Here is a 25,698-nt window from a genome sequence, read left to right on the forward strand (position 1 = left end):
GTTGTTCAGTGCTTCTTCGGTGACTACATTTTCTCTGGAATATAGCTCAGAGTAGTGCTGCACCCAGCGTTCCATCTGCTGCGCCCGATCCTGGATGACCTCGCCTGTGGCAGACTTCAGAGGTGCAATTTTCCTCTGTGTTGGACCTAGGGCCTGCTTGATACCATCATACATCCCCTTGATGTTGCCCGTGTCAGCTGCTATCTGTATCTCGGAACAGAGCTGGAGCCAGTAGTCGTTAGCACATCTCCTGGCAGTCTGTTGGACTTTGCTGCGAGCAGTTCGGAGGACCTGCAGGTTGCGCTCACTGGGACAGGCCTTGTATGCTGCTTGAGCTCTCCTCTTTTCCTCAATGACTGGTGTCAACTCCTCAGAGTGGGCTTCAAACCAGTCTGCCGCCTTGTTGGTCTTCTTGCCGAATATGGACAAGGCGGTGTTGTAAACGGTATTCTTGAAATGTTCCCATCTGTTGGATGCGTTTGCGTCGGCCGGGCCTGGAAGAGATTCCTCAAGCGCTTGTGCAAATTCCTCCACTTTTCTCTGATCCCGGGTCTTGCTGGTATCAATGCGAGGTCTTCCTTCCTTTTTCATGTGATACAGTCGCTTTGTTTGCAGTTTCACTCTGCTGCACACCAGGGAGTGGTCAGTGTCGCAGGCAGCACCATGATAACTGCGTGTGATCTTGATGCTGGGAAGGCTGGAGCGTCTGGTGAGGATCAGGTCGAGCTGGTGCCAGTGCTTTGATCTTGGATGTCTCCAAGAGACTCTATGTTGGGGCTTTGTGTTGAAGAACGTGTTGCTGACACAGAGACCGTGATGACAGCAAAACTCTAGCAGGCGTTGGCCATTTTCGTTCATCCTCCCAGTGCCAAACTGACCTAAGCAAGTGGGCCATGAACTGTTATCAGCACCAACTCTAGCATTGAAATCGCCGAGGATGAACAATGGCTCTTTTACAGGGATTTTCTTGACAGTGGTGGCCAGGTCATCATAGAATTTGTCTTTGGCTTCTGCTGGAGACGACAGAGTCGGTGCATAAGCACTGATGAGAGTGATAGGTCCTGCTGATGACTGGAGCTGCAGGGACAAAATTCTTTCACTTCCCACAGTAGGTGGGATGATGGATTTCAGCAGGGTATTTCTGACCGCAAAGCCAACGCCATGTTCCCTGGTTTCGTTTGGTGGTTTTCCCTGCCAGAAAAATGAGAAATTTCTCTCCTTGACAGATCCGGAATCTGGCAGCCTAGTTTCTTGAAGGGCAACAATGTCCATCTGCAGTCTGCTCAGCTCCATGTCGATGACAGCTGTTTTGCGTGCGTCGTCTATTTCTTGCAGGTCATCAGAGAAGCCAGGTGTCATTGTCCTAACGTTCCAGGTGCCCAGCTTTAGGGCAGTAGTTTTCTGTTTTCTGTTGCATGGTGCAGAGTTGTCGATCCGCTTGTCGGTTTTCACCCTAAACCCCACGCACCCCATGAGGTTAACGGACCATGGCGAGGCAACACCTTACTGGCTGGGGACTGCCCAGCTTAAGGCGGGCGGTAGCTGCCCAATGAGATGCAATGATCTCTCCCACCGTCGGAAGCAGCCCCTGGCGTCATGCTCTACGCCAATCGAGCAAAGACTTATAACTGGTAAACTGCTGCTTCCCGTGTTGTGCCGACGCCGTATGGCGAAGTTGGAGTGTCCTCTCCAGTGCGCAAAGCCTGGGTAAAGAAGGTATGGAGGATAGGCTGTTACCCATGCAGCAAATCCCCCCTCTCCACGTCGCTGGAATGGTCCAATGGAAAGGCAGAAGCCAATACGGTTGGTTCCAGCGGCGTCGCAGGAGTTGCCAGAACGTGACTGTGTTCAGCCATGAACTGCCTAAGGGACTCCGGCTCCTGATTTTGCCTCGAGGTTGACTCCTGAAGTCTTTTCCAGAACTGGATGTAGCCACAAGGCAGTGGAGGTTTGAGGTCAGAGTTTCCTTCTCTTAGATGAGCTGCCTTCCTAGGCTGACGAGTCCCATCTACCCGGTGGCTGTTTAGTCGCCTCTTACGACAAGTACAGCCAAACTGAGGGCCTATTCTTAGCCCCCAGCCCCCAGGGGTAACTGGGGGAGACAACTGCAGGAGAAATGCAGGGAACAACGACAGCCACTCTTTATAGCCTTCATAGATCTCACAAAGGCTTTCGACCTGGTCAGCAGAGACGGCCTCTTCAAGATTCTCCCCAAGATTGGATGTCCACCCAGGCTCCTCAGCATCATCAGATCTTTCCACAAGGACATGAAGGGCACTGTTGTCTTCGATGGCTCCACATCAGACCCTTTTGACATCCGAAGCGGAGTGAAGCAGGGCTGTGTTCTTGCACCAACCTTGTTTGGGATTTTCTTCGCTGTCCTGCTGAAGCAGGCCTTTGGAACTGCAACAGAAGGCATCTATCTCTGGACCAGATCAGACGGAAAGCTCTTCAACCTCTCCAGACTGAGAGCAAAATCCAAAGTCCAGCTGAAATGTCTGCGTGACTTCCTCTTTGCCGACGATGCAGCTGTCACTACCCACTCTGCCAAAGATCTCCAGCAGCTCATGGATCGTTTTAGCAAGGCCTGCCAAGATTTTGGACTGACAATCAGCCTGAAGAAAACACAGGTCATGGTTCAGGATGTGGACTCACCTCCCTGCATTACAATCTCTGAGCATGAACTGGAGGTTGTCCATGACTTTGTGTACCTTGGCTCAACGATCTCCGACACTCATTCTCTCGATACCGAGCTAAACAAGCGCATCGGTAAAGCAGCTACCACGTTTTCCAGACTCACAAAGAGAGTCTGGTCCAACAAGAAGCTGATGGAACATACCAAGATCCAGGTCTACAGAGCTTGCTTCCTGAGTACACTTCTGTACTGCAGCGAGTCATGGACTCTTCGCTCACAACAGGAGAGGAAACTGAGCGCTTTCCACATGCGCTGCCTCCGACGCATCCTCGGCATCACCTGGCAGGACAAAGTTCCAAACAACACAGTCCTGGAACGTGCTGGAATCCCTAGCATGTATTCACTGCTGAAACAGAGACGCCTGCGTTGGCTTGGTCATGTCGTGAGAATGAATGATGGCCGGATCCCAAAGGATCTCCTCTATGGAGAACTCGTGCAAGGAAAGCGCCCTACAGGTAGACCACAGCTGCGATACAAGGACATCTGCAAGAGGGATCTGAAGGCCTTAGGAGTGGACCTCAACAAGTGGGAAACCCTGGCCTCTGAGCGGCCCGCTTGGAGGCAGGCTGTGCAGCATGGCCTTTCCCAGTTTGAAGAGACACTTTGCCAACAGTCTGAGGCTAAGAGGCAAAGAAGGAAGGCCCATAGCCAGGGAGACAGACCAGGGACAGACTGCACTTGCTCCCGGTGCAGAAGGGATTGTCACTCCCGGATTGGCCTTTTCAGCCACACTAGACGCTGTGCCAGAACCACCTTTCAGAGCGCGATACCATAGTCTTTCGAGACTGAAGGTTGCCAATACATGTGGTGGGAAGGCCACAAGTGGTGCCACAGCACCAGGGAAGGCACCAAAGGTTCCTGATCCCCTACCCCCACAACAGCAGAAGCTAATGCTAGACCAGCAGGTAGCCCCCTTGAACGATGGATACAACAGGGGCCCTCTGTCAGGCCCAGCTCCTCCACAACACTGGTGGCAGAGAAGGGCGGCAGGCCCTTTGGAGGATAGCAGCAACATGACCATGTGGCACAGAGAACCAGTAGCAGCTCAAGAAACTGACCCAGTGAGCTGCCTACCAGCCCTCCAACTTGTCCTGCTTAGTGCAAAGAGAAGGAATTCCTCATAAATTTGGTGAGTGCTCCCAACCCCTAGTCCAGTCTGGACACTTTGGTGGGAAGTGATAGGAGGCCAGGCATGCGCAAACTGCACCCCTCCCCATAGAAGGCAAGGGGACATGTGAACATGGGAACACTCAATATGGCTTACTGTGACTTTGAGGAACAGGGGGTCATCTGCGTTGTAAGGGGCTTACTTCAAAAAAAGTGTGCATGGGATTCAGCCTTGGGTGAGCTGTGCAGGATGTGGTACAGTCTCTTTGGAGAATCCAGTGTGGCCTCCACTCAGGGATATCTCTGCAACCCCCCATAAACCAGCATATGTTCTATTCTTCTGCTATAGCATGTCCATGTTCAGTACAACACTGTCATGCCCACTATGCTGTGACTCAGCAACAGCACCCCTCTAAACGGAGGCCCCTAAGGGCACAATCCTAACCAGGTCTACTCAGAAGTAAGTCCCATTTTGTTCAATGGGGCTTACTCTCAGGAAAGTGTGGTTAGGATTGCAGCCTTAGACTATCACCTTTCCATAACCCATTCCCCCCCAGCTCTCAGTAAAACAGGAGCAAGATTAAGCTGTGAGAAGCCCTAAGACAAGGTGTACAGAGGCCTCTGTTTAGATAGAGTGGTGTTCAGTCAGGCTCATTGGCTCCTTCAAGGAGCTGCTCACTATGTTCAACCTGCATAGAGTTCAGGATTGCGGTCTTAGGGGTTATAGCATTTCTGTGTTGGAACTACCTGTAGTAAGAACTGTCAATGTCAATATTATGAAGGTAGTAACATTTTTTGCAAACCCCTGGGGGCTGGGGACAAGAATAGGCCCTCAGTTTGGGTGTACTTGTAGTAAGAGGCAACTAAACAGCCACCAGGTAGATGGGACTCTGGGACTCCTTAGCCTGGGAAAGCAGCTCATCTGAGAGAAGGAAAACTCTGATCCCAAACCTCCACTGCCTTGTGGCTACATCCAGTTATGGAAAAGGCTTCAGGAGACAACCTTGAGGCAAAATCTGGAGTCGGAGTCCCTGAGGCAGTTCACAGCTGTATACAGTCATGCTCTGGCGACTCCTGTGACGCCGCTGGAACCAACCGTATTGGCTTCTGCCTTTCCATTGGACCATTTCAGCGACGTGAAGAGGGAAGATTTGCTGCATGGGTAACAGTCTATCCTCCATATCTACATTACCCAGGGTTCATGCACTGGAGAGGACACTCTGTTCCAGAACCACCATTCAGAATGCAATACCACAGTCTTCTGAGACTGAAGGATGCCAACAGAGTTACATTTTTTATAAAATAACAGTTGAGGGGGGCATAACCTTAGCTGTATTTTAAATATGAACACTACAGTGTTCAAATATCACAGCTGCAGAAAAAAAATCATTAATTTTCTATTCAATGTATTATACTGCTGCAGTTATCCTACGAGTATGTATAAAAGCTTTCTCTATTAAGATAAAATGGAAAGAAGAGAAAATACCAAAGAAATTCCTCATATTTTAAAAGTACTGTACTATGGAACAATCTGCTAAACTAGAAAATAAGACCCACAAAAGAATACAGGTCACCTGAAAAACATTATCAAAGAAGGGCAGAAGCATGCCAGTGGAGCAAAGAAAGCGAAGTAATAAAACACTTCTGTAGAGACATCTACAAATGGGCTTAAAGGCTTCATCTTCCTATTGCTTAACCTATAAATATCAGCAATGATAAATAATGTATGTACATAGACCATAAACATTTTACTTGGTTGCAGAGAATGATGACACTGGCATCTCAATCCTACACATATGTACTTAGAAATAAGAACTGATCAGACATTGTGAAAAAGAAGAAAACAAGCAAGTGTGGTTCCCATTCTAACTTCCCAGTTTTAGGTGTAAATGCCCATATGAAGAGCCACAGATGTTACCTGCATTCATGAAATCATTAAGCCCCAGATGTGCTTACCACCGCTGAATTCCTCAGAAGTCCCCACCCAATCGCCCAATCCTATTGGGCTCTACCGCAGTCAGAACTAGGGTTCCAGCACTGGTAGTGGCTTTACGGCTGTTGCAAGTGGCACTGTAGCAGTGTGCAAAACCGCATGCTTCAGGAACTGCCAGAGGTTGGAGTAGCCCCACGCACAGTGGGGGGGGGGGCAGGAGTGCCTGCCAACAACAGTGAGCTGGTGGGGAGAATGGAATGGACAAAAGAGTTGGGGGGTAGAAGGTCTGTCAGAAGCAGGAGGGCATGGCATCCAGCATTGGCAAATTTCTCTGGATGCTATCCCCTCCGGAAGCAGCTGACCCTTTGTCTCCTTGGACTTGTGCCAGCTAAAGAACTGAGGGGACCCACTGGCAATTGGGAGGCTTACAGAGGGGTAAGGGAAAATATTTTCCCTTTCCCCTGCCAAGCCTCCCAGTCTGCCCCACCCCACCACAGCATACTGTTTTTGCATGCAATGGGGGGAAAGGATAGGACTGGGCCCCAAGAGACTAAAGGTAGTTTCTAGTTTTTGGTAACAGAATTTAGAGCAATCCAAATAATACAAGAGAACAGACCATTTGTTGGTGTGGCTCCTTATTTAATGGCAGTGCCCAGTTGGGTGGCAACCTGCATTATTTCATCCTCAGCTACTGAAGAAAGACGCCTGCGTTGGCTTGGTCATGTCGTGAGAATGGATGATGGCTGGATCCCAAAGGATCTCCTCTATGGAGAACTCAGAAAGCAAGGAAAGTGCCCTACAGGTAGACCACAGCTGTGATACAAGGACATCTGCAAGAGGGATCTGAAGGCCTTAGGAGTGGACCTCAATAGGTGGGAAACCCTGGTCTCTGAGCGGCCCGCTTGGAGGAGGGCTGTGCAGCATGGCCTTTCCCAGTTTGAAGAGACACTTGGCCAACAGTCTGAGGCAAAGAGGCAAAGAAGGAAGGCCCACAGCCAGGGAGACAGACCAGGGATACACTACACTTGCTCCCAGTGTGGAAGGTATTGTCACTCCTGAATTGGCCTTTTCAGCCACAGTAGACGCTGTGCCAGAACCACCTTTCAGAGCGCGATACCATAGTCTTCCGAGACTGAACGTTGCCAACAAGAAGAGTACTGAAGAAAGAAACTCATGGAAAGGCGTTCAAGGTGGTTCTCACAGAGTGTTTCAAAGCAAATGATTCACATTTGCTAAAACCATTTTAGGCAACTCCAGCATCTTTTATAACTGGGAGTAACTGGCTTGAAATTTCTGTTTTGGGCAGAAAAAATGTGTTAAAACCTGAGGAAAGGTAGGAGAAGCACTGCAGACTTGACCAGCTGAGTGGCATTTCTGTGATTATGAACAGAAGAAGATAAAAAAACTCATGGGAATAGTGGAAAAACAAGTGAAACATTAATTGCTCATAATTTTCAACTAAAGCTTGAGGTGCTAAACCTCATTATGTGATGCTAGAACTTCTGAAACATTTTCATCTTTGACTCTGACTCTTATTGATATGACATAGTTATTAAATGTTATTTATCTCTTCTACCCTGTCACACAACTTTTTCCTTATGGTATTATTAGGCATTTAGGCTGCAATCCTAACCACACATGCTTGAGAGTAAGCCCCATTGAACAAGATAGGACTTACTTCTGAGTAGACCTGGCTAGGATTGTGCCCTTAGGTGATTTGGGGTGAACTTGGAATGACTTTGGAATGAGTTAAGTCAGCAGGCGCCAAACTCTGAACTGTGGGCCAGATCTGGTACCCACCGTGATCCTTCTCCCGGGTGATCAGAGCTTACCATTCTGCTTGGGGTCTCCCTGTTGTACTGCAGATTGCCCCTGAACTTTGTGCTGACCAACTGCTTCTGGGTCTGTTGCGCCAGTAGGCTTTGTGCCCCGATTTCCAGTCATGTGTGGTTGACCAGTGCATGGGGGGGGGGGGGAGGATTTGTGGCGCAACAAGGAGACCCCAGGTAGAATGGTAAGGTTCATCTGTGCCAGGGACTTCTTTACCAGCACACATGGTCTCCACTTTGGAGACAGCTGTTAAGTAACTGTACTCATTATCCAGATTTTCACTATAAGGGCCATTTTCAGGAACGGATCAGGTATGTATAAAGAGGGAAAGGTGAATTGAGGGAAAGGTGTGTCATATGCTTTCAAGTAAATCTTTATTTTGTGTTTGTTACTTTCAACTGAGTCCCTGAGGCAGTTCATGGCTGAACACAGTCACGTTCTGGCAACTCCTGCGACGCCGCTGGAACCAACCGTATTGGCTTCTGCCTTTCCATTGGACTATTTCAGCGACGTGGAGAGGGGGGATTTGCTGCATGGGTAATAGCCTATCCTCCATACCTACTTTACCCAGGCTTCGCGCACTGGAGAAGACACTCTGTTCCAGAGCCACCATTCAGAGCGTGACACCATGGTCTTCAGAGACTGAAGGATGCCAACAGACTTTCAACTGGTTCTAATGTGGAACAGAAAGTGGAGAATCAGTTTATATTGAACAAATACACACACACACACACACACACACACACACACCCCAGGGGTGACACATTCAAATCAGAGACACAGAACAATCACTATCACTGCTGCCTCTTAAATCACGTTTACTCAAAAGCAAATGTATAGCTTTAGTTGCAGAACTAGGCTCGAATCCTACATACACTTAACTGGGAGTAAGGCTGCAGTGCTGTCCTCACTTTCCTGGGAGGAAGCTCCATTGAGTATAATGGAACTTACAGGCCTAAGAGTGGGCTCTAAGCCTCACTGAACACAATGAGACTTACTTCTGAGTAAACGCGCCTAGCCATGTACTGTTAAGGGGGCAGTTCAACTAGGCTCACCTAAACTCATGTGATCAGGGGATGGGATGGGCTGGGCTGACTGCTACCTCTCAGCACACACACACAGATATGCAAAACTCTGAGCCGCACAGCAAGAAAGGACTCCTAGGCTGCAATCCTGCCCAAACTTTCCTGAGAGTAAGCCCCATTGAGCAAAATAGGGTTTACTTCTGAGTAGACCTGGTTAGGATTGTGCCCCCCACTGTTTCAACATTCCAGCCAAGCCACGCCCATCCACTTGAGCGGAGCATAATCAATCCCTTTCTCAGTTCTGCAGTGAGGAATCCAGTTGGCCAATCCCGTTCCTCCCCTGATCGAAAGAGCCAATCAGGAGCCAAAAGTCCCTTTCTCAGTTCTTCAGTGAGCGCTCCAGTTGGCCAATCCCGTTCCTCCCCTGATCGAAAGAGCCAATGAGGAGCCAAAAATCCCTTTCTCAGTTCTGCCGTGAGCGCTCCAGTTGGCCAATCCCGTTCCTCCCCTGAACGAAAGAGCCACAAATCAGGAGCCACAAATCTCTTATTGCAGTGAGCGCTCCAGTTGGTCAATCCCGTTCTTCCCTCTGAACGAAAGAGCCAATCAGAAGCCAGAAATCACTTTCTCAGTTCTGCAGTGAGCACTCCAGTTGGCCAATCCTGTTCCTCCCCCTGAACGAAAGAACCAATCAGGAGCAGCATAGAGGTGCCCTGTTGCTCTGCTCCCCCCCTCCATTGGCCCAGTGTCCCGGATTACCACTCGTCCCTTCGGCTTTGCGGCGATGGGGAGGGTAGTCGCGGCACGAAGCGCTTTCCGGCGCCGACGCGCTTTCCGGCAGCAGCTCTGAGAAGACCGGGAAACTAGTTGGCGGGCGGGAGCCATGAGGGAGGAAGCGGCGCGGTAGCGGCGGAGGCCCACCCAGGCGAGGGAGAGCGCGGGCAGGGCAGGGTGAATGCCCGGAGGCGGGGCCGGCGCCAGTCCCGAGCCCGGCCGCGCTGCTGCGGGCTCGCTCCCCAGCGGCGGCGGCGAGGCGGCGTCCCCGCAGCCGCGGCCGGGGGAGAGGATGAGCCTGTCCCCGAAGGAGCTGACGAGCCTGCTGAGCATCGTGTCGGAGGAGGCGGGCGGCAGCACCTTCGAGGGCCTCTCCAGCGCCTTCCACCACTACTTCGGCAAGGCCGAGCACTTCCGCGTGGGCTCCGTGCTGGTGCTGCTGCTCCAGCAGCCCGACCTGCTGCCCTCGCCGCCGCAGCGCCTCACCGCGCTCTACCTGCTCTGGGAGATGTACCGCACCGAGCCCCTCGCCGCCAACCCCTTCGCCGCCCTCTTCGCCCACCTGCTCAACCCCGCGCCGCCCGAGCGCGCCGCGCACCCCTCGGCCCCGGGCCCCGGCCCCACCGGCGGCGCGGGAGACGACGCGGAGAGGCCGCCGCTTTCAGGTACGCCGCCTCGCACCGTCCGCGCCTTCCTGGGAGTAAGCCCGTTGGCCGTGATGGGTCTTGCCTCTGAGCAGCCACGCGCAGGGCTGGGCCTCGGGCTGCCACCCGGCCACGCTTTCCTGGGGGCCCAGTAGGGCTTCCTCTCAGGTAAACGTGGATAGAACCGTAGCCCGAGTATCACTGAACATTATAACAGTATCCATTGCAGTCAATGGAGCTTTCTCCCAGGTAAGTGTGGATAGGATTGAAGCCTTAATCATCGTTCCGATGGTGTGCAGATACTGTTCTTGTGGATAGTCTTCCTTTAGTTGCTGTAGTATACGTCGTTGTAGTATGAAGCAGGATAATAGGATGATGTATGATTGGATGTGATACGTAATGTCCCAATTAATTATTCTCCCATAACTAGTACTGTTAATTCTAAACTCAGTCATTGGACGAGATAAAACTCCACTTGTACTGATACAGAAAATGCATTGTTGAAAGGGTATGAAAATTGAACATGTTTACTTCCCTAACTATGGACCCAATCTTATCCAACTTTCTAGCACCATGTAGCCACAATGCAGCAGTGTTCCCTTACCTTGAGGAGGCATCCATGACTGTCCCCCTACTGGAGAATGCACTGCATGTCTCATTGGCAAGCTGCCCTGGTGCTGGAAAGTTGGATAGGGTTGGGCCCTGTGAGTACAGAAGGTGGTGAGGTGGGGGTAACACTCTGGGTTAAGGGATCTGAAACATGCACCAGTTGAGTAGCATCTGCCCCATCTTGAGATGGTCCCTACTAGGTGATTACCCAACATGCCTTTCATTTTAAGGTTTCATGAAAATTTGGGACCATAGCTTGAAAAATGGGTTTCTTTGCACATGGTATTTCACTTGTGTTGATATCGCTGGTTTTTGTTTTTCTCACTCTTCTGTGGGAGAACTCCAACCAGTTATTCCAACTTGCAAAGTGTATGCATTTCTATGATTGTCACTTAGAGAGTACTGTTTTGCATGTAGAAGCGAACCCTGTGTTAGGAAAATTGGCCTGCTCTTTGGAGAGCCAACTTCAGGGCCAGACTACATGTAATGATTTTTTTCATTAAGAAATAGGCTTCAAAGGAAAAGTGTGTTTTTCCCCCCTTTGTGTTCAAAAAATAGCCACAAGGGGGCCAGTTGAAATCTGGGCTACATGTATGGAATGAGGGGATGCTACTGGATTCCCCCCTCCCTGCTTATTTGTAGCAAATAACTATGGGAAGTTGTGATTTTTTTTTTTTTAATTAACTGGAAAGCAGTGTGGAGGGGAAAGCATCAACCTTCTTGGGATGGCTCCAATGGGCCATAGGCTTCCCCAGCTGCTTTTTGCCAAAAAGGAGGTGCTTTCACATTTAAGGCCATCTCCTAATGATGAATGTGTCCCTGTTTGTGCTTAATGCTTTTTTGTCACTTTAGGTGCATGTTTACAAGTGAAACATGCCATGATGATTACTTGAGAGTTTGTTAGATGAATAAAATACTTGTACCTCATGTGTATATCTAAAGATGGGATAACACTAATGGTTTCAATTGCACTTAGATGTAATAGGGATGTGGTGTGATACATGTGGAAATTAGCAGATGTTTATACATGCAGTGAGGGCTTGTTCTGCTAGTTCATACCACGAAGCCCCCACTTAAATAGCAAGTGCAAACAACTCTATTTGCTACATTCGCTCTGTTTCTCCAGGTATATTTTTGCATAGTGGGATCCCCTGGGATAGGGGCCTGTCATCTCACTCATAGTAATGTGCCATACACACAAGATGGTGCTATTACCACCAAATAAATCCTACTAATGTGAAGTAGTCCTAAGACTTGCTCTAACTTGAACTGATTGAGTTGCTCTAATCAGCTGCAGTTCTTGGTTCAGTCCTCTATCTGTGAAATAGGAATAATGGTAATCTTCATAGTGTTCAGAGGATGAGCATGAGAAGGAACATGAAATACTCTTTGTATTGAAACATTAGCAGATACAGTGCATGCAGTGGCTACTGTTTCAAAACCAGTTTTAGATGTCTGTTTCAAGTTGGGGCAATGAAGAACCTACTTGTGGCCCTTTTTGGCTGAATAAGCATTCCAACACTACATTCTTATTGCTTCTTATTGTACATTTATTGCGTGCAATATTTGGCTTGTAGCTAGTGCAATATATTTAAACCATTTACACTCATTTATTGCATCTGTCAGTATTATATACTTCTCTTTTTGGTGAAATGTTGAAGAGTGAATAAGAGTGAATTTTTTCCCCTAGGTTTTTTGCCTCCTATAACTCCACCAGAGAAATTCTTTCTTTCCCAGCTGATGTTGGCCCCACCTAGAGAGCTGTTCAAAAAGACACCACGGCAGATTGCCTCCATGGATATAGGAAACATGGGCCAATCTGTAGATATAAGTGGTCTTCAGCTGGCTTTGGCAGGTAAGAAATGGACTGTAGTTGCTGAGATCAGATTGCTGCAGAATGAAATTGGACATTTCTTTGCAGATGTGTTCAGATTTTTAATAGAACTCAAAAGCGAGTAGACACATAAGAAGTAGAGCTTTTTTGATGAAAACATGAGGTGCATTTTTATAAGGAAAAAAATTGTTTCATTGGATTGTGCACACACTTGAGGTCATAAGGAGCTACAGATTCTAAGGCTGCTATCCAAAACGCACTGAGATGGAGCAAGATTCATTTATCTCTGTGGAGCTTACTTCATAGCGGATATACTTTGAATCAACATGCCAGTGTAATTTTGTTTAGTATTCTTGACATTGCTTGAAGACTGTTTAAAAAAAATAAGGAATTAACATTTTGTGCTTTTATAGCAGTCATTTTCTTGCCAATCTCTTGATTGTGGAAAAAGGAAAAGTAGTCTCTAAAGTACAAACTGTTCGTTTGTTAGAACTTTTCGTTGATTAATATTTATTGACCTGTAGTGTATTTTCCAGTATCCTTCCTTTCAAATCAAAGGAGATTTCCTGGAATTGACAAATGAGGGGAAAATATCACATCACAATCCATCTCCAATTGTTCTCATATGAATAGTGTAGAGTGCTTTTCCTTCCCAACTTGAAGGTGTCTTTAAGGTCATGTTTTCCCCTTTCTAGAAATATTTTCATAATGTTTTTACCTACTTATTTAGATCATGATATAAAAAGTTGTATGTACTACATGTGGAAGAGAACTACACATGCAGCTAAACCTCTTCTCAATCTTTTACTGCAATTTCCACTGCTGAGGCAGCATGGCTCTTTAAAAAAAAAAAGAGCACCTGTGCTCTTAAGGTTTTTCTTGCTTTGTGGTGGAAAAAAGTCACTCTGTACATGTTCAGCCTTGTTGATTTATAACCGAGGTCCACAAATTTGTACTGAATTCCTATTCCTCAACAAGGGGTGTGTGTTTGGGCCAGGATGTTTTGCAGAGTTTCAGAGAGATAAGGACAGCAGTGTGACACTGTCATCCTAACTCTGGAGAAGAATGGGAGAACCTCTGATCCAGCACTGAGTTTGTTACAGATTAAATGATGCATGGATCTCTGATAAAGTCTTGGACTCAAAAGTTCTCAAATTTTCCAAAGCAATGTCTAAAACTACTTGAAAATCAAGCAAATTGTTGTGAGATGACATGTCAGCATTGAATAAGTTACATGTATACGTGCATTGAGGAATGCTTTACTTTTTAAAAATCCTCTTTTGTCATAATAACGTCTGCCTGTTTTGATCAAAGTGGGTAATATTTAAATAAAAGTAATTGTATCCCAGGTAACCTATTAAGGGCCTAGTCCTAATCAACTTTCCAGCACCAGGGCAGCCACAATGTGGCCCTGAGGTGGAACAAATGTTCCCATACCTTGAGGAGGCCTCCAAGATTGCCTCCCCAACAAAGGAAGCAGTGCATACCCCATAGGCACAGCAGCACCGGCACTAGAAAATTGGATAGGATTGGGCCCTAAAATATTTTAATAAAAGAGATATACTGAGCCATAATGCATCTGTATTGAATATCTTAAATTCTGCTTTTCTGTGTATGTATTGAATATAGAAATATTGTGGCCTACTCATGAGTGAAATGAAACTTGTGCAGTTTCTTGCCTGATCCCTGCAGTATTTTCTTGTAAAATAATGTTTGGGGTATCCAAAACAGGATAGGATGAGACATGATGAGTGTTGCAGGGGGAATTGCTTAAACATTGGATAGAAGCAGGGAAAGACATTGGGTGCCTGCTATAACCAAACTGCTCTTTCTGCACACCATCTTACTCCAACTGCCAACCCTCCCCCCATAATTAAAATCCTATTTTGTTGTAAATGCTGAATGGTTATAGCAGCCTATAATGAATGCTATACCTCAAGAAAATGACATGGAAAGTTGATTACCACCAATAACTAACTCGCTGATTTCCAACAGTTTAATTGAAATTCATAAATAATGACTATATGACAGATGCTTAGTAGCAGAGCTCAGAATTTGTTCGTAAAATGACTGCAATTGATGTGCTGTTCTTGAGTTTTGTAGATAATTTTTCCTATCTATAGTATGTGGAGCTAGTATTTCTCTTGATGAGCAGTAAAGGATTGCTGGATGACAGTTTACCTGAGCAGCCTAACAGAAACTGTTAGGTTTTCAGCTCCTAGAAGAATTCAGGAGCTGGAAATTACTGGAATTTTGAGAACAGTGGAAAACTGCCAAACAGCAGGAATTACTCTCTGCCTCAGTGGTTCTCAACATTTAGCACCAGGACCCACTTTTTAGAATGAGAATCTGTCAGGACCCACCAGAAGTGATGTCATGACTGGAAGTGACATTAAGCAGGAAAATTTTTAATAATCCTAGGCTGCAATCCTACCCACATTTACCCAGGAGTAAGTCCCATTTACTATCATTGTTCAAAGAATATACATAGTAACTTGTTAAAAGTACAGGTCTGTAACATTTCCCCAAATGCAGTCACATACCATGGTAGTATCAAATCTTAATATATTAAAAATAAAATATTGAAATGAATAGGGGCCCACCTGAAATTGGCTTGTGACCCACCTAGTGGGTATTGATCCACTTCTCTGGCTCTTAAGAGCATCTGATAAAATGTATATATCATGATATTTTATTCATCAGGACAGCCAAATACAGATTCACAGTCACATTGACTATATTTTATTACTCAGCAATGGTATTGGAACTTCAGTTTTGTCTTAAAACACAGGAATTTGGGACAACAGCAGTAAGTCCAATCAAACTGAGTCAAGAGGCAAGAATGAAACCTGCTGACCTCAGTCCTGGGAAGGATCCCCTCTTCTCCCTCTCTTTCACTTCCTACCTGTTGGCAGGAATGTGTATTGGTGAATAATTTTAATCTGTTTGTGTGACTGCCTTTATTTTTCTCAAGATTATATGTGTGCATTGAAATTGAGTTAAATCCTTTCTTCTCCAGAACGCCAGTCTGAACTTCCAACACAGAGTAAAGCTAGTTTCCCTAGCATTCTCAGTGACCCTGACCCGGATTCTTCAAATTCTGGTTTTGACAGCTCTGTTGCCTCTCAGATCACTGAAGCTCTAGTGAGTGGACCAAAACCACCTATAGAAAGTATGCATCAACTACTTGTAATCTTTTACCTAGTTACAACAAAATAGCTGTATGATCAGGTGTATTTATTTTTCCTTTTCTTTGTGATAGTTTGTATTGTAGCTAGTTTCAAAACTAGGACTCGCAATGCAGAATGATGTAGTTTGCTCTAGTCTAGAATAATGCCTAATTTAAAGTAGCTGATTCAAAATGATGCTTTTTAAATTTCTGAATGTTGAGATTTATGGAATTCCATTTCATGGTAAAATACATTGTAAATGAAAAGGAAACTTCATATGCATTTATGTCAATCTGTTGTGGCTTTAAGCACTTAAGCTTTTCAGACTGAAAAGCATTTCAAAGCTTAGGGGTACTATTTGTGTGAGTCATTGGGAAAGCAGCCTACTGACATAAGTTTAATAGCTCTGTATGCAGCTAGATTCCAAATGTGTTTGTTTGGGGGGGGGGGGAACCCTTGAGTTCAGTGAGATTTCCTCCCAGGTATGAGTGCACAGATTGTGATCTTTAAGTGCTATTTTAATTGTAGTACTGTAGCCATGAAACGGCACAGGTGCAGTTTCACTGGATAGAATGAAAGGATTCAAAGCAACGTTGACCTTTGGTTCTAATTAGCAAATGAGTCTGGTAATGCCTTAGAAATGAACTAGTTTTACGCGTTTGTAACATGCAGCCTCCCTCATTAGATGCATGAAGTGGAATTATTTAGTCAAAATATTTGACCACAACTGACAGGTAAATTGCCTTCACTGTCCCTCATACACCTGGTCTGTCATGCAGAAAACAGTGTTACAGACCTTTGTAGCATGTAGTCCTAGTTATGTTTTAGTAAATTCATGAACTTGGGAGTATGCATTCCTTCATATTTCAGCTCTTAACAAGAGAACTATCTGCTTTCTGTTTAGATTCTGGCTTGTGCAGTTGGATTTTTAAACAGATTTTTACTGTTGCAGTTGCCTCTCCAAAATTTATCTGCTTTAGAACAGCCATTTTTAGGTCTTTGACAGAAACCAACAGGTTTTTCAGTGGTTTATCCACTGTCCTGAATTGGTTTTGGCAACATTAAATAATGTTTGTTTTGGTCACAACTGAATGTATTGGGTAGCGTGAAAGTAAGCATAGATATTAGTAAGCTTCTGTATCAGGTGGCTTTCTAATGGTCTAGAAAACATTTTATGTAGACATGATAAAGTTCAGTGGATAGTGTGGTGTATACTGGTGATGTTGTGGGGTGAGGTTTTTTCTTGGTCATTCCCATTTCTTTCTGAGAGCGACTATATGAATGTCATTGTTCCAGGCCACTTCCGACCTGAATTTATCCGGCCACCACCTCCACTTCATATTTGTGATGATGAGCTAGCTTGGCTAAACCCAATAGAGCCAGATCATGCCATTCAGTGGGATAAATCAATGTGCGTGAAAAATAGTGCTGGAGTAGAGATCAAACGTCTCATGGCCAAGGCTTTCAAAAGTCCTTTGTCGTCACCACAACAAACACAGGTCTGTACATTGGTCAGGTGGTAGTCTAATTCTCTTAATGTGTATTTTCTAACTAACCTCTAAACTTGAAAGGACAGTGTAATATCCTTGTCACAATCCAAGATCAGGGATTCTGTCAAGCATATTTTGCAGTGCTGCACTTCAGAAATGATTGCTCATAGTAGAGGACTAAGACTGCAATCCTATCCACCCTTACCTGGGAGTATGCCCCATTGGGCAGGAGGTCTGGTCTAGAGGGTAGAGCCTCCATTTGCCTGAAGATTAACATCCACAAGGTCACCAGTTCGAGGCCACCGGCACCGTGCGACCTTGAAGCAGCTGGCAAGCTGCAGCTGAGCTGTTCCATCTGCTCGGAGCGTGGGAGGATGGAGGCCAGAATGTTAAACCAGATCGGAGTGTAACACCTTGAATGTGGTGGTTCTTGAAAGAGAGAACCTTCTTTCAATTTGTAAAAATCCCTGCATGGATTTAATAAGCCTGCCTGTGTAAACCGCCTTGAATAAAGTCTTGAATAAAGACCAAGAAAGGTGGTATATAAATACTGTATATTATTATTATTGACTATAATGTGATTTTCTTCTGAGTAGACATGTATAGGATTGGGCTGTAATGCCAGTGCAGGGCCTCATTGGATAAATAGCATGCATACACACATGAAACAAGAGCACAATAAAAAGCATACAAAAGGTCTCCTGTCTAATACTTTGAGATATCTCCAAAACCCTGCATTCCACAAATTCTCCCTGTGCTAAGATGCTGGAATAAGATTCCCCCAAGCATTAATTGGTTGGTTGGCAACCTTCAGTCTCGAAACAGTATGGTATAAGCCTACAGCACCTGGTATTCCCAGGTGGTCTCCCATCCAAGTACTAACCAGGTTTGACCCTGCTTAGCTTCCAAGATTAGATGAGATCGGGCATGTGCAGGGTAACAGCATTAATTAAGGTAGCAAAAAGAATTCAGTGGGAAAGTACAGGAAAACAGAATACTAGCCAAGCATCAGTGCAAAGGGCTCCACATAGAGTGAATGACGGGGGCAATTAAGACAGGTTGGAGTTAGGGCTATATTGTTCATAAGGCTAACTAGGCTGAAGCCTAGGGGCCCATCATTTTTTTCTTCTGAGGCACTGTTACCTATACTGGTGAACTCCAGTGGTTAAAGGCACTTTGCGCTGGAGCAATATGTGTGCATATGTATACTCTCATAAGGCCATGGGTTAATGCGGTCCTAGTTGGACAGGATCGGACTGGTTTGCAGAGATTTAAAAGCATAGGATTAGATTGTAAATCTGCTGTATAGTTTGGCTTGCTGTGTGGGGTGATAATCCCACAGGCAGATCCTGAGCAAGATAGGTAGCACATATTGCTTGTGCATATCCCTGATAACACCCTCCCCTTTGGATCATTCAAGCTGTGAGTATATAACCAGCTGCATCAATGGAGTGTCTCCCAATATCTATGAAAATACTTACTGCAGTACAAAGTTTGAGGGAATTGAAAAATTTGATAGTGGGATGTTATGAAGTCCTCTTGTTGCTTTTTGAGGGAAGAAAAAGTTGAAGGAATTGAGATGCATCCATCTCCATGCAGCTAGGCAAGTGATGATAAATTCAGTATATCTTGTTGCTCAGGAAATGTTCTCATTAGTGGGTGAGAATTAAGAATTAAGTTAAAAGCAGCAATAATACTTTAGAACATGATTCTTATTCTAATACATTTTGTTGTGTTGGATCAATTCTTTTGCAGCTTCTTGGAGAATTGGAGAAAGACCCCAAACTTGTTTACCATATTGGCCTCACTCCTGCAAAATTGCCTGACTTGGTGGAAAACAATCCTTTAGTTGCTATAGAAATGTTGCTTAAACTAATGCAGTCAAGTCAGATAACTGAGTATTTCTCCGTCTTGGTTAACATGGACATGTCCCTACATTCAATGGAAGTTGTAAATCGGTAAGTGCCTTGCTACCTAAAATGAGTTAAACAAAAATTTGATTTTTATATAAAAACAAGTCAATTCTTAGAATGTCATTGTACACATTTGACACAGCAAGAAACGGAACCCAGAGTGGATGTACACAGATGAAGGGACTGTTTGTCTCACTTATAGTTTTGCAGGATAAAATGCAAGACAGTTGAAAGAAAGCAAAACATTAGGCCATTGGGGGTCAGTAGGGAGAGGCTTAGTCCCCCCCACCTCCAATGATGTCTCCTATTTTCTTCCATGTTCATGAATGGCTACTGTGGGGACAATAGATTTTTACCTGGCTTCCATATGAGGACCACATGAAGGTTGATGAAATGCATTGTGACTATGCATATAGCATAAAATAAATTGCATGCACAAAGCTGGATTCCTGCAATATTCATATGTGTATATCTGCATGCACTTATGAAAGAAGACAAATTGGAAAGAGTCTCACAAACAATGATAGTCACATTGATGATTAACTGGGAAACTTCAGAAGTAATCTAGCCTTGGTCATTGCATTCCTCCCTTACCTTCTTTGACCACCATGGTAAGCACATCTTATATGTGACATTTGGCTTCATCCCCTCTGCAGTCAGTGTGTGCTCACTAGTGGATCTGTTACAGAAATACACACATACCCATACATACCTGTGTGCTTTGAGGATCGTGGGAGGGAAGCTGCTGTGTTTTAAATATGATTGAGCATTCTTATCTGCTCTATGAAGGACAAGGATGATGTTTTAAATTGAGGTGGTTTGGTGAGGTATTATGCATTGCAGCCATTCTAGTTCAGTGGGCATATGCAAAACCTGTGTGTGCTTTTTTCAGGTTAATGAAGCTGGTTTCAACTGGGAATAGCCCAAACTAAGGGAAGGCAGCCCTCTACTTGCCTAATGCCTACTTCGAATAATAGTAATGTGAACACAGAATCATTCTACTCTCTGCCTCCACTAATACTTAACACAGGTTTAAAACCAGTTTCTCTATCTCTGTGATTGTCTCTAACGTGCTCTAACATGTTGGCTGATGTGGAATTATTCCTTATTCCTCCATGCCAAAAGCTCAGACAGAATGTGCTTCCTTGGGCCTTTGCTTCTCTAAGTTCATTTTACAAACTGAAAAAAGCAGAGGTTTTGTTTAACATAATGAGGGTTGTCACAGAGATTCAGTAGAGTTATATAATTAAAAACACAGAGAAGGTAAGGGTTTACATTTAAAGCTGCAGTAGAAGGAAACTGGAACTATGCATTAAGAAGCCCTAATCAACCATCTATCCTAAACTTACAAAGGGATCAATTTCTCTCCTTTTCAGTTGATAGTGATGTCCTAGAATTTTCCTTGGGGTATGTCAGTATTAACCCACTTCTGCCTAGCCCACAGGTAAACAGACTTGATATCTGTTGTATACATGCAGTGTTGGGCAAAACTGGCTTAAACTACCAGTCCAAAATATTTATATGTTTACTTGGGAAAGTTCATTCCAGCTAATGTTATAGTCATTGTGGGATATTTCAGGCATTCCCACAGACAGAACTGGAACATATAATCTGTTTTAAAATTGGGGTAGTTGCACAACGCTTAAGGATAATTATTTCATATTTAACAGGCTTACTACAGCAGTTGATCTTCCTCCAGAATTTATTCACCTTTATATCTCTAATTGTATTTCTACTTGTGAGCAGATAAAGGACAAGTATATGCAGGTAGGTGCTCAGTAGCCTGTTAAACGAAGAAACAATTAGTCTTTCTTTTACTGATTGATGAAAACAGGCTTGGACATGACCAGCTTTCAGGATAGTGCGGAAATGCTGAACAGAATGTCTTTCTATAAAAGCCACCAGTCACATGAAGGTGTATGTTTCATGTAATCCTGCAGGATGTTCTTAGAAGTATCTTACCTTTTGCAAATTCATATATCTAAGGCTCTTGTTCCTACGTGTCTGTTAAGCTTCTGAAATGCCATCTATTACTGTTTGAGTATCAAAAGGATGCTCTTTTGAATATCTAAAAATGGAAACAAAGCTGCTTTTAATATTTCCAGCCTATTAAAACAAAAAGCCTTACTTTAGTATGATTTTCTAGATTGTGATATAGTAAAAACAATATTTTTGAAAAATGAGATTGTTACAGATTCTGGGAAGGGAAATGAATTTCCCAGCAAGTATATACACCAGATAACATGGTGATCTGTTTCCCCATCTCATGTGTCCAACTTCGCCTACAATCTTTTATTCCTCAAGGGAGGACAGGTATGCATGGCAACTTGTCATGGTGGTGGTTGCTATGTCACTGACATTCTTATAGTCAGAGGCAGTGTAAAATAGAAAGCATTTTTAATTTAACCAATTTCCTTGCTTTCAGACAGCCACTTACAAAGGTTGAAGTGTATCCTTCCTTTTGAGGTGGGGTGGTTGGGCTTGAGCAGTTGACTGCTCTTTCTCTAGATGAATGTGCAATCTTCTAACAAGTTTTCTTAATGGGGTGTTGGATTTTTACTTTCCTCATTAACTAGTCCTTAGACAGGAAAATCTCCTTACATAGAACTGGTCTTTTACCTTCCCCCTTCTCCTTATGAGCTCTTTAAGCAAGAGGAAATGCAGAGGGTTTGCTCCCAGCAGGCTCTGCATTTCCTCCAGAGACTGGGGAGGACAAAGTAAGAACTATTCTGATCAGAGGCCTATGCCAAGCTTATGCAAATTTGAATTTACTTACGTTGGGGACCCTCTTTATATAAATATTTAAAAAGTTAGATGTATCTACTACTTCCAGAATTGAAAAAGGGGTCCTGCATACTTTGTTATATTGGTTATGAAGTACAGACAGGCTCCTGTATCTACAGATCCCATATCTGCAGCTTCAATTATCCATAGATCCATGCATATAGGACCCCCCCGTGCCCATTAATGAGTTTAAAAGCCTTAAAAAAATTTTGGGGGGGGGGAGAATAAAAAATCTACTTGCTTTATACATATTTCTGTAAGCCTAGAGGCTTACAGTACCTTGCAGCCTGCCTCCCAGCAGCCGGAATGGTTGGAAAATCTTGGTCAATAGGAAGAGGCATCTTTGCTTCCTGTTGAAAATTCAAGCATTCCGGCTGCTGGGATGCAGCCGTCAGGTGCTTATAAGCCTCTAGGCACATCTGTAAACAGTTCATTGTTAATGTGAAGCTTTATTCATGATCTATCAAGTCTCAATAGGGTCTTTCTGTTTGTTTTAGAACCGGCTGGTACGACTTGTCTGTGTCTTTCTGCAATCCTTAATTCGGAATAAAATCATTAATGTACAGGACTTATTTATAGAGGTACAGGCATTTTGTATTGAATTCAGTCGTATAAGAGAAGCAGCTGGTCTTTTTCGACTACTCAAGACACTTGACACTGGTGAAAATCCTTCAGAGACAAAGACTTCAAAATAAGACTGAATTTGGAAGGATGCTTTTTATTGGATTAGGATTCTGTATGATTTTTGTATAGTTAACTGTTGCTTGCAGTTAAAATGCTATTTGTGCTTTATTAAATATTGCTTTTTCTGGTGAATACGTTTGACTCTAGTAACACACAAACTTATGTGATGCTGAATGAAGCATTAGCTTAATCCTTAATATCTGCTTTAGAAGAACGAAGAAATTCCTACACTTTGTACTAATTAGATTACTCATTTTAACAGTTCACATCTACCAAGCAAAGAATTAAGATTGAAGTTTTTTACTAAATGCATCTAGCAGTTGCTAGTAAGAGCTAATTCTGCTGAATATATTCTACATCAGAATTTAAGTATATTTACTAGTTCTCTTAGAAATCCAAAATGTACAGCAAACACTGAAAGGTTAGCTGTAAACATTCATAACCTTTGAGTCTTAAACTTTATGGATGTTGTAATTAAAATGATGAACAGAATACTCATCACTGATACAAAGAAATACTGCTGCAATGTTTTATGCTAGCTGCTTGCCACTGTACATAAAAATCTCTGAAGGGAAGTGAACCAGCCACTTTGCTTAACTCTAGTTGTATTCAACCACTCCCTTAAGAAATATTTCAGATTATAATCCAGCATGGCACCCAAAGCATGTGTAGATTACACCTCTAAGGTAAACTTTAAAAAAAAAAAAACCCCAACAGCTGTGGTTTTCAAACTCTCCACAAGTTTGAAAACCGCAGTAAGTCCTTGCAGTGGAGGGAGGCAGTGATCCCCAGGATTGCAGGGACTGGGATGCACTCCCCAGTCCCTGTAGCAGTATTCCCAGGGTGTGGGGAGCTCTGGGCGAGTGTCTGCAGGGCTCCCTAGCCTGCAGAAAGTGAAAATGGAGCAATCACGCTCCATTTCTGCTTTTGCGGAAGTGGAGCGTGATCGATCCACTCACTTCTAGAACATTGGGGAGCCCTGCAGATGCTTTTGCAGGGCTCCCTGGACCCAGGCAAAGCTGCTACAGGGACTGGTGCGTGCATCCCAGTCCCTGCAGCCCCCTGCCTCCTTGCTGCCCCCACCCCTTTAAGGGGGCAGAGGCATGGGCCTTCAGTTTGAATACCATTGCCTTTCAGTCTTATGAGTGCTGGGGGGGGGGGGAAGAGAGGACTCCATCACTCAATGCCAAACAGCATCCTGCATGTGCTGTTGCCTTTTTTGAAAGCAGCCATATAGGACCTAGTGAGAGCTTTACAGGGTTGCAGTCCAGCAGTAAGGATCCTAATGGAGATTGAATGGACCTTCTGTATATGAAAAACATTTTATGGCATAACAGACATGTGTGCTGATATGTGCAATACTACTACACCAGGGGTTCTCAGATATTTAGCATTGGGACACACTTTTTTAGAATGAGAATCTGTCAGGTCCCACTGGAAGTGACATTATTAAGCAGAACAATTTTGAACAATTCTAGGCTGCAGTCCTACCCACACTTACCCAGGAGTAAGTTGCATTTACTATCATTGTTAAAAGTACAGAGGTGCAGCTTTTTCCCAAATGCAGTCATGTACCCTGGTAGCATCAAGTCTAATATAGTAAAAATAAAATATTGAAATGGATGGGGACCTACAGTTTGAGAAACACTGCACTATCAGGCAGGCAACTTCCATTCCTGTACTATACTGCTAGAGCTGGTGTGGCTGTTTTTGCACCTTAGGCAAGGCTATTTGTCTCCCCTCATAAGCTGTCAGTTGAATTCTTACACGAGTTAAAGCTACTCTATAAAACTGCCTCTCAAAGTTCTGTAATGCACCCCTGACATCTGCACCCTCTGTGGTTGCCAAGTTGGGGATCTGTTCTTGCACTTGCAGCAGATACTGAAAACCATCGCTAAGCAAATCTGCAGTTTTCGGCCCCTTAAACCCTCCAGAGGGTTTTCTGAAACCGCCAGAGGCAGCCTGCACCCTCTGGTAACCTCAGAATGCTTTGAAAGGTATTGAAATGTCACTGTTTCCTGGTTTTTGGGGGGCTTTTTGCAGTAAATCTCAGAATTATGAAAGATTGATTCTAACACAGTGGTACAAAAATTTGTATAAATGTCAATTTTTCACATATAGTATATCTGTTAACTTGCCATTGTTAACTTTGCCATTAGAATTGTATTGAATACTTTCAAAAACTATTTATTCAATATTGGAAGTTGAGGCTCTTTCCAGTTTTGAGTTCAAGCTATTTCTACAGCCCCTAACAAAATGGCAGTAACACTTTGCATCTGCAAATTCAGTCTTAGTTTAAAAAAAAGTTAAAATACAGGTGGGGTCTTGGTATCCACATATCTGTTCTCTGACCCTGGATACTGCAAACCGGACAAGCAAATCCGTGGTTTCAGCCCTTCAAAACCCTGAAAGGTGACCAGAGCACAGCTCCAGTCACTGCCAGAGGGCTTTCTGAGGGCATCCGTCCACAGCCTCTACAGCAGTAGTTCTCACGCATTTAGCATCGGGACCCACTTTTTAGAATGAGAATCTGTCAGGACCCACCGGAAGTGATGTCATGACCAGAAGTGACATCATCAAGCAGGAAAATTTTTAACAATCCTGGGCTGCAATCAAACCCACACTTACCCAGGGGTAAGTCCCATTAACTATCGTTGTTAAAAGAACATACATAGTAGCTTGTTAAACGTACAGATCTGTAACATTTCCCCAAATGCAGTCATAAGAACAGCCCCACTGGATCAGGCCATAGGCCCATCTAGTCCAGCTTCCTGTATCTCACAGCAGCCCACCAAATGCCCCAGGGAGCACACCAGATAACAAGAGACCTCATCCTGGTGCCCTCCCTTGCATCTGGCATTCTGACAACCCATTTCTAAAATCAGGAGGTTGCGCATACACATCATGGCTTGTACCCTGTAATGGATGTTTCCTCCAGAAACTTGTCCAATTCCCTTTTAAAGGCGTCCAAGGTAGACGCCAGCACCACATCCTGTGGCAAGGAGTTCCACAGACCGACCACACGCTGAGTAAAGAAATATTTTCTCTTGTCTGTCCTAACCCGCCCATGGTCACATACCATGGTAGCATCAAGTCTAATATATGAAAAATAAAATATTGAAATGAATGGGGACTCACATGGATTTGGCTTGCAACCCACCTAGGGGTCCCGACCCATAGTTTGAGAAACACTGCTCTACAGGCTT

At 44.5% G+C, this 25,698-nt stretch overlaps 2 protein-coding genes across 2 annotated transcripts in view; one reads left to right on the top strand and one right to left on the bottom strand.

Moving 5' to 3' along the window:
* Positions 1–9,334: 9,334 nt before the first annotated feature.
* CNOT11 (CCR4-NOT transcription complex subunit 11) lies at positions 9,335–24,695 on the top strand. The gene is made up of 7 exons (XM_066619111.1): positions 9,335–10,029; positions 12,308–12,472; positions 15,471–15,623; positions 16,918–17,120; positions 18,867–19,069; positions 20,695–20,791; positions 22,306–24,695. The coding sequence occupies exons 1-7, from the start codon at positions 9,546–9,548 to the stop codon at positions 22,501–22,503; spliced, it is 1,503 nt and encodes a 500-aa protein (XP_066475208.1). The 5' UTR covers positions 9,335–9,545; the 3' UTR covers positions 22,504–24,695.
* Positions 21,046–25,698, bottom strand: part of RNF149 (ring finger protein 149) — a 32,919-nt gene continuing 28,266 nt past the window's right edge. The window contains exon 6 of the mRNA XM_066619116.1: positions 21,046–21,092. Coding sequence (XP_066475213.1) covers positions 21,069–21,092 — 24 coding nt within the window. The 3' untranslated portion in view covers positions 21,046–21,068. The remainder of the gene's footprint in view (positions 21,093–25,698) is intronic.

The sequence above is a fragment of the Tiliqua scincoides genome, chromosome 3 (genome assembly GCF_035046505.1).
Source record: "Tiliqua scincoides isolate rTilSci1 chromosome 3, rTilSci1.hap2, whole genome shotgun sequence".
Lineage (NCBI taxonomy): Eukaryota > Metazoa > Chordata > Lepidosauria > Squamata > Scincidae > Tiliqua > Tiliqua scincoides.

What these genes read in the sequence shown, in the direction of transcription:
- CNOT11 (XM_066619111.1), top strand. Translation starts at nt 9,546, where the DNA reads ATGCCCGGAGGCGGGGCCGGCGCCAGTCCCGAGCCCGGCCGCGCTGCT. An exon ending in GGAGAGGCCGCCGCTTTCAG is followed by an intron (nt 10,030 to 12,307) that starts GTACGCCGCCTC and finishes TTTTTCCCCTAG; the next exon opens with GTTTTTTGCCTCCTATAACT. An exon ending in TAAAGGACAAGTATATGCAG is followed by an intron (nt 20,792 to 22,305) that starts GTAGGTGCTCAG and finishes TGTTTGTTTTAG; the next exon opens with AACCGGCTGGTACGACTTGT.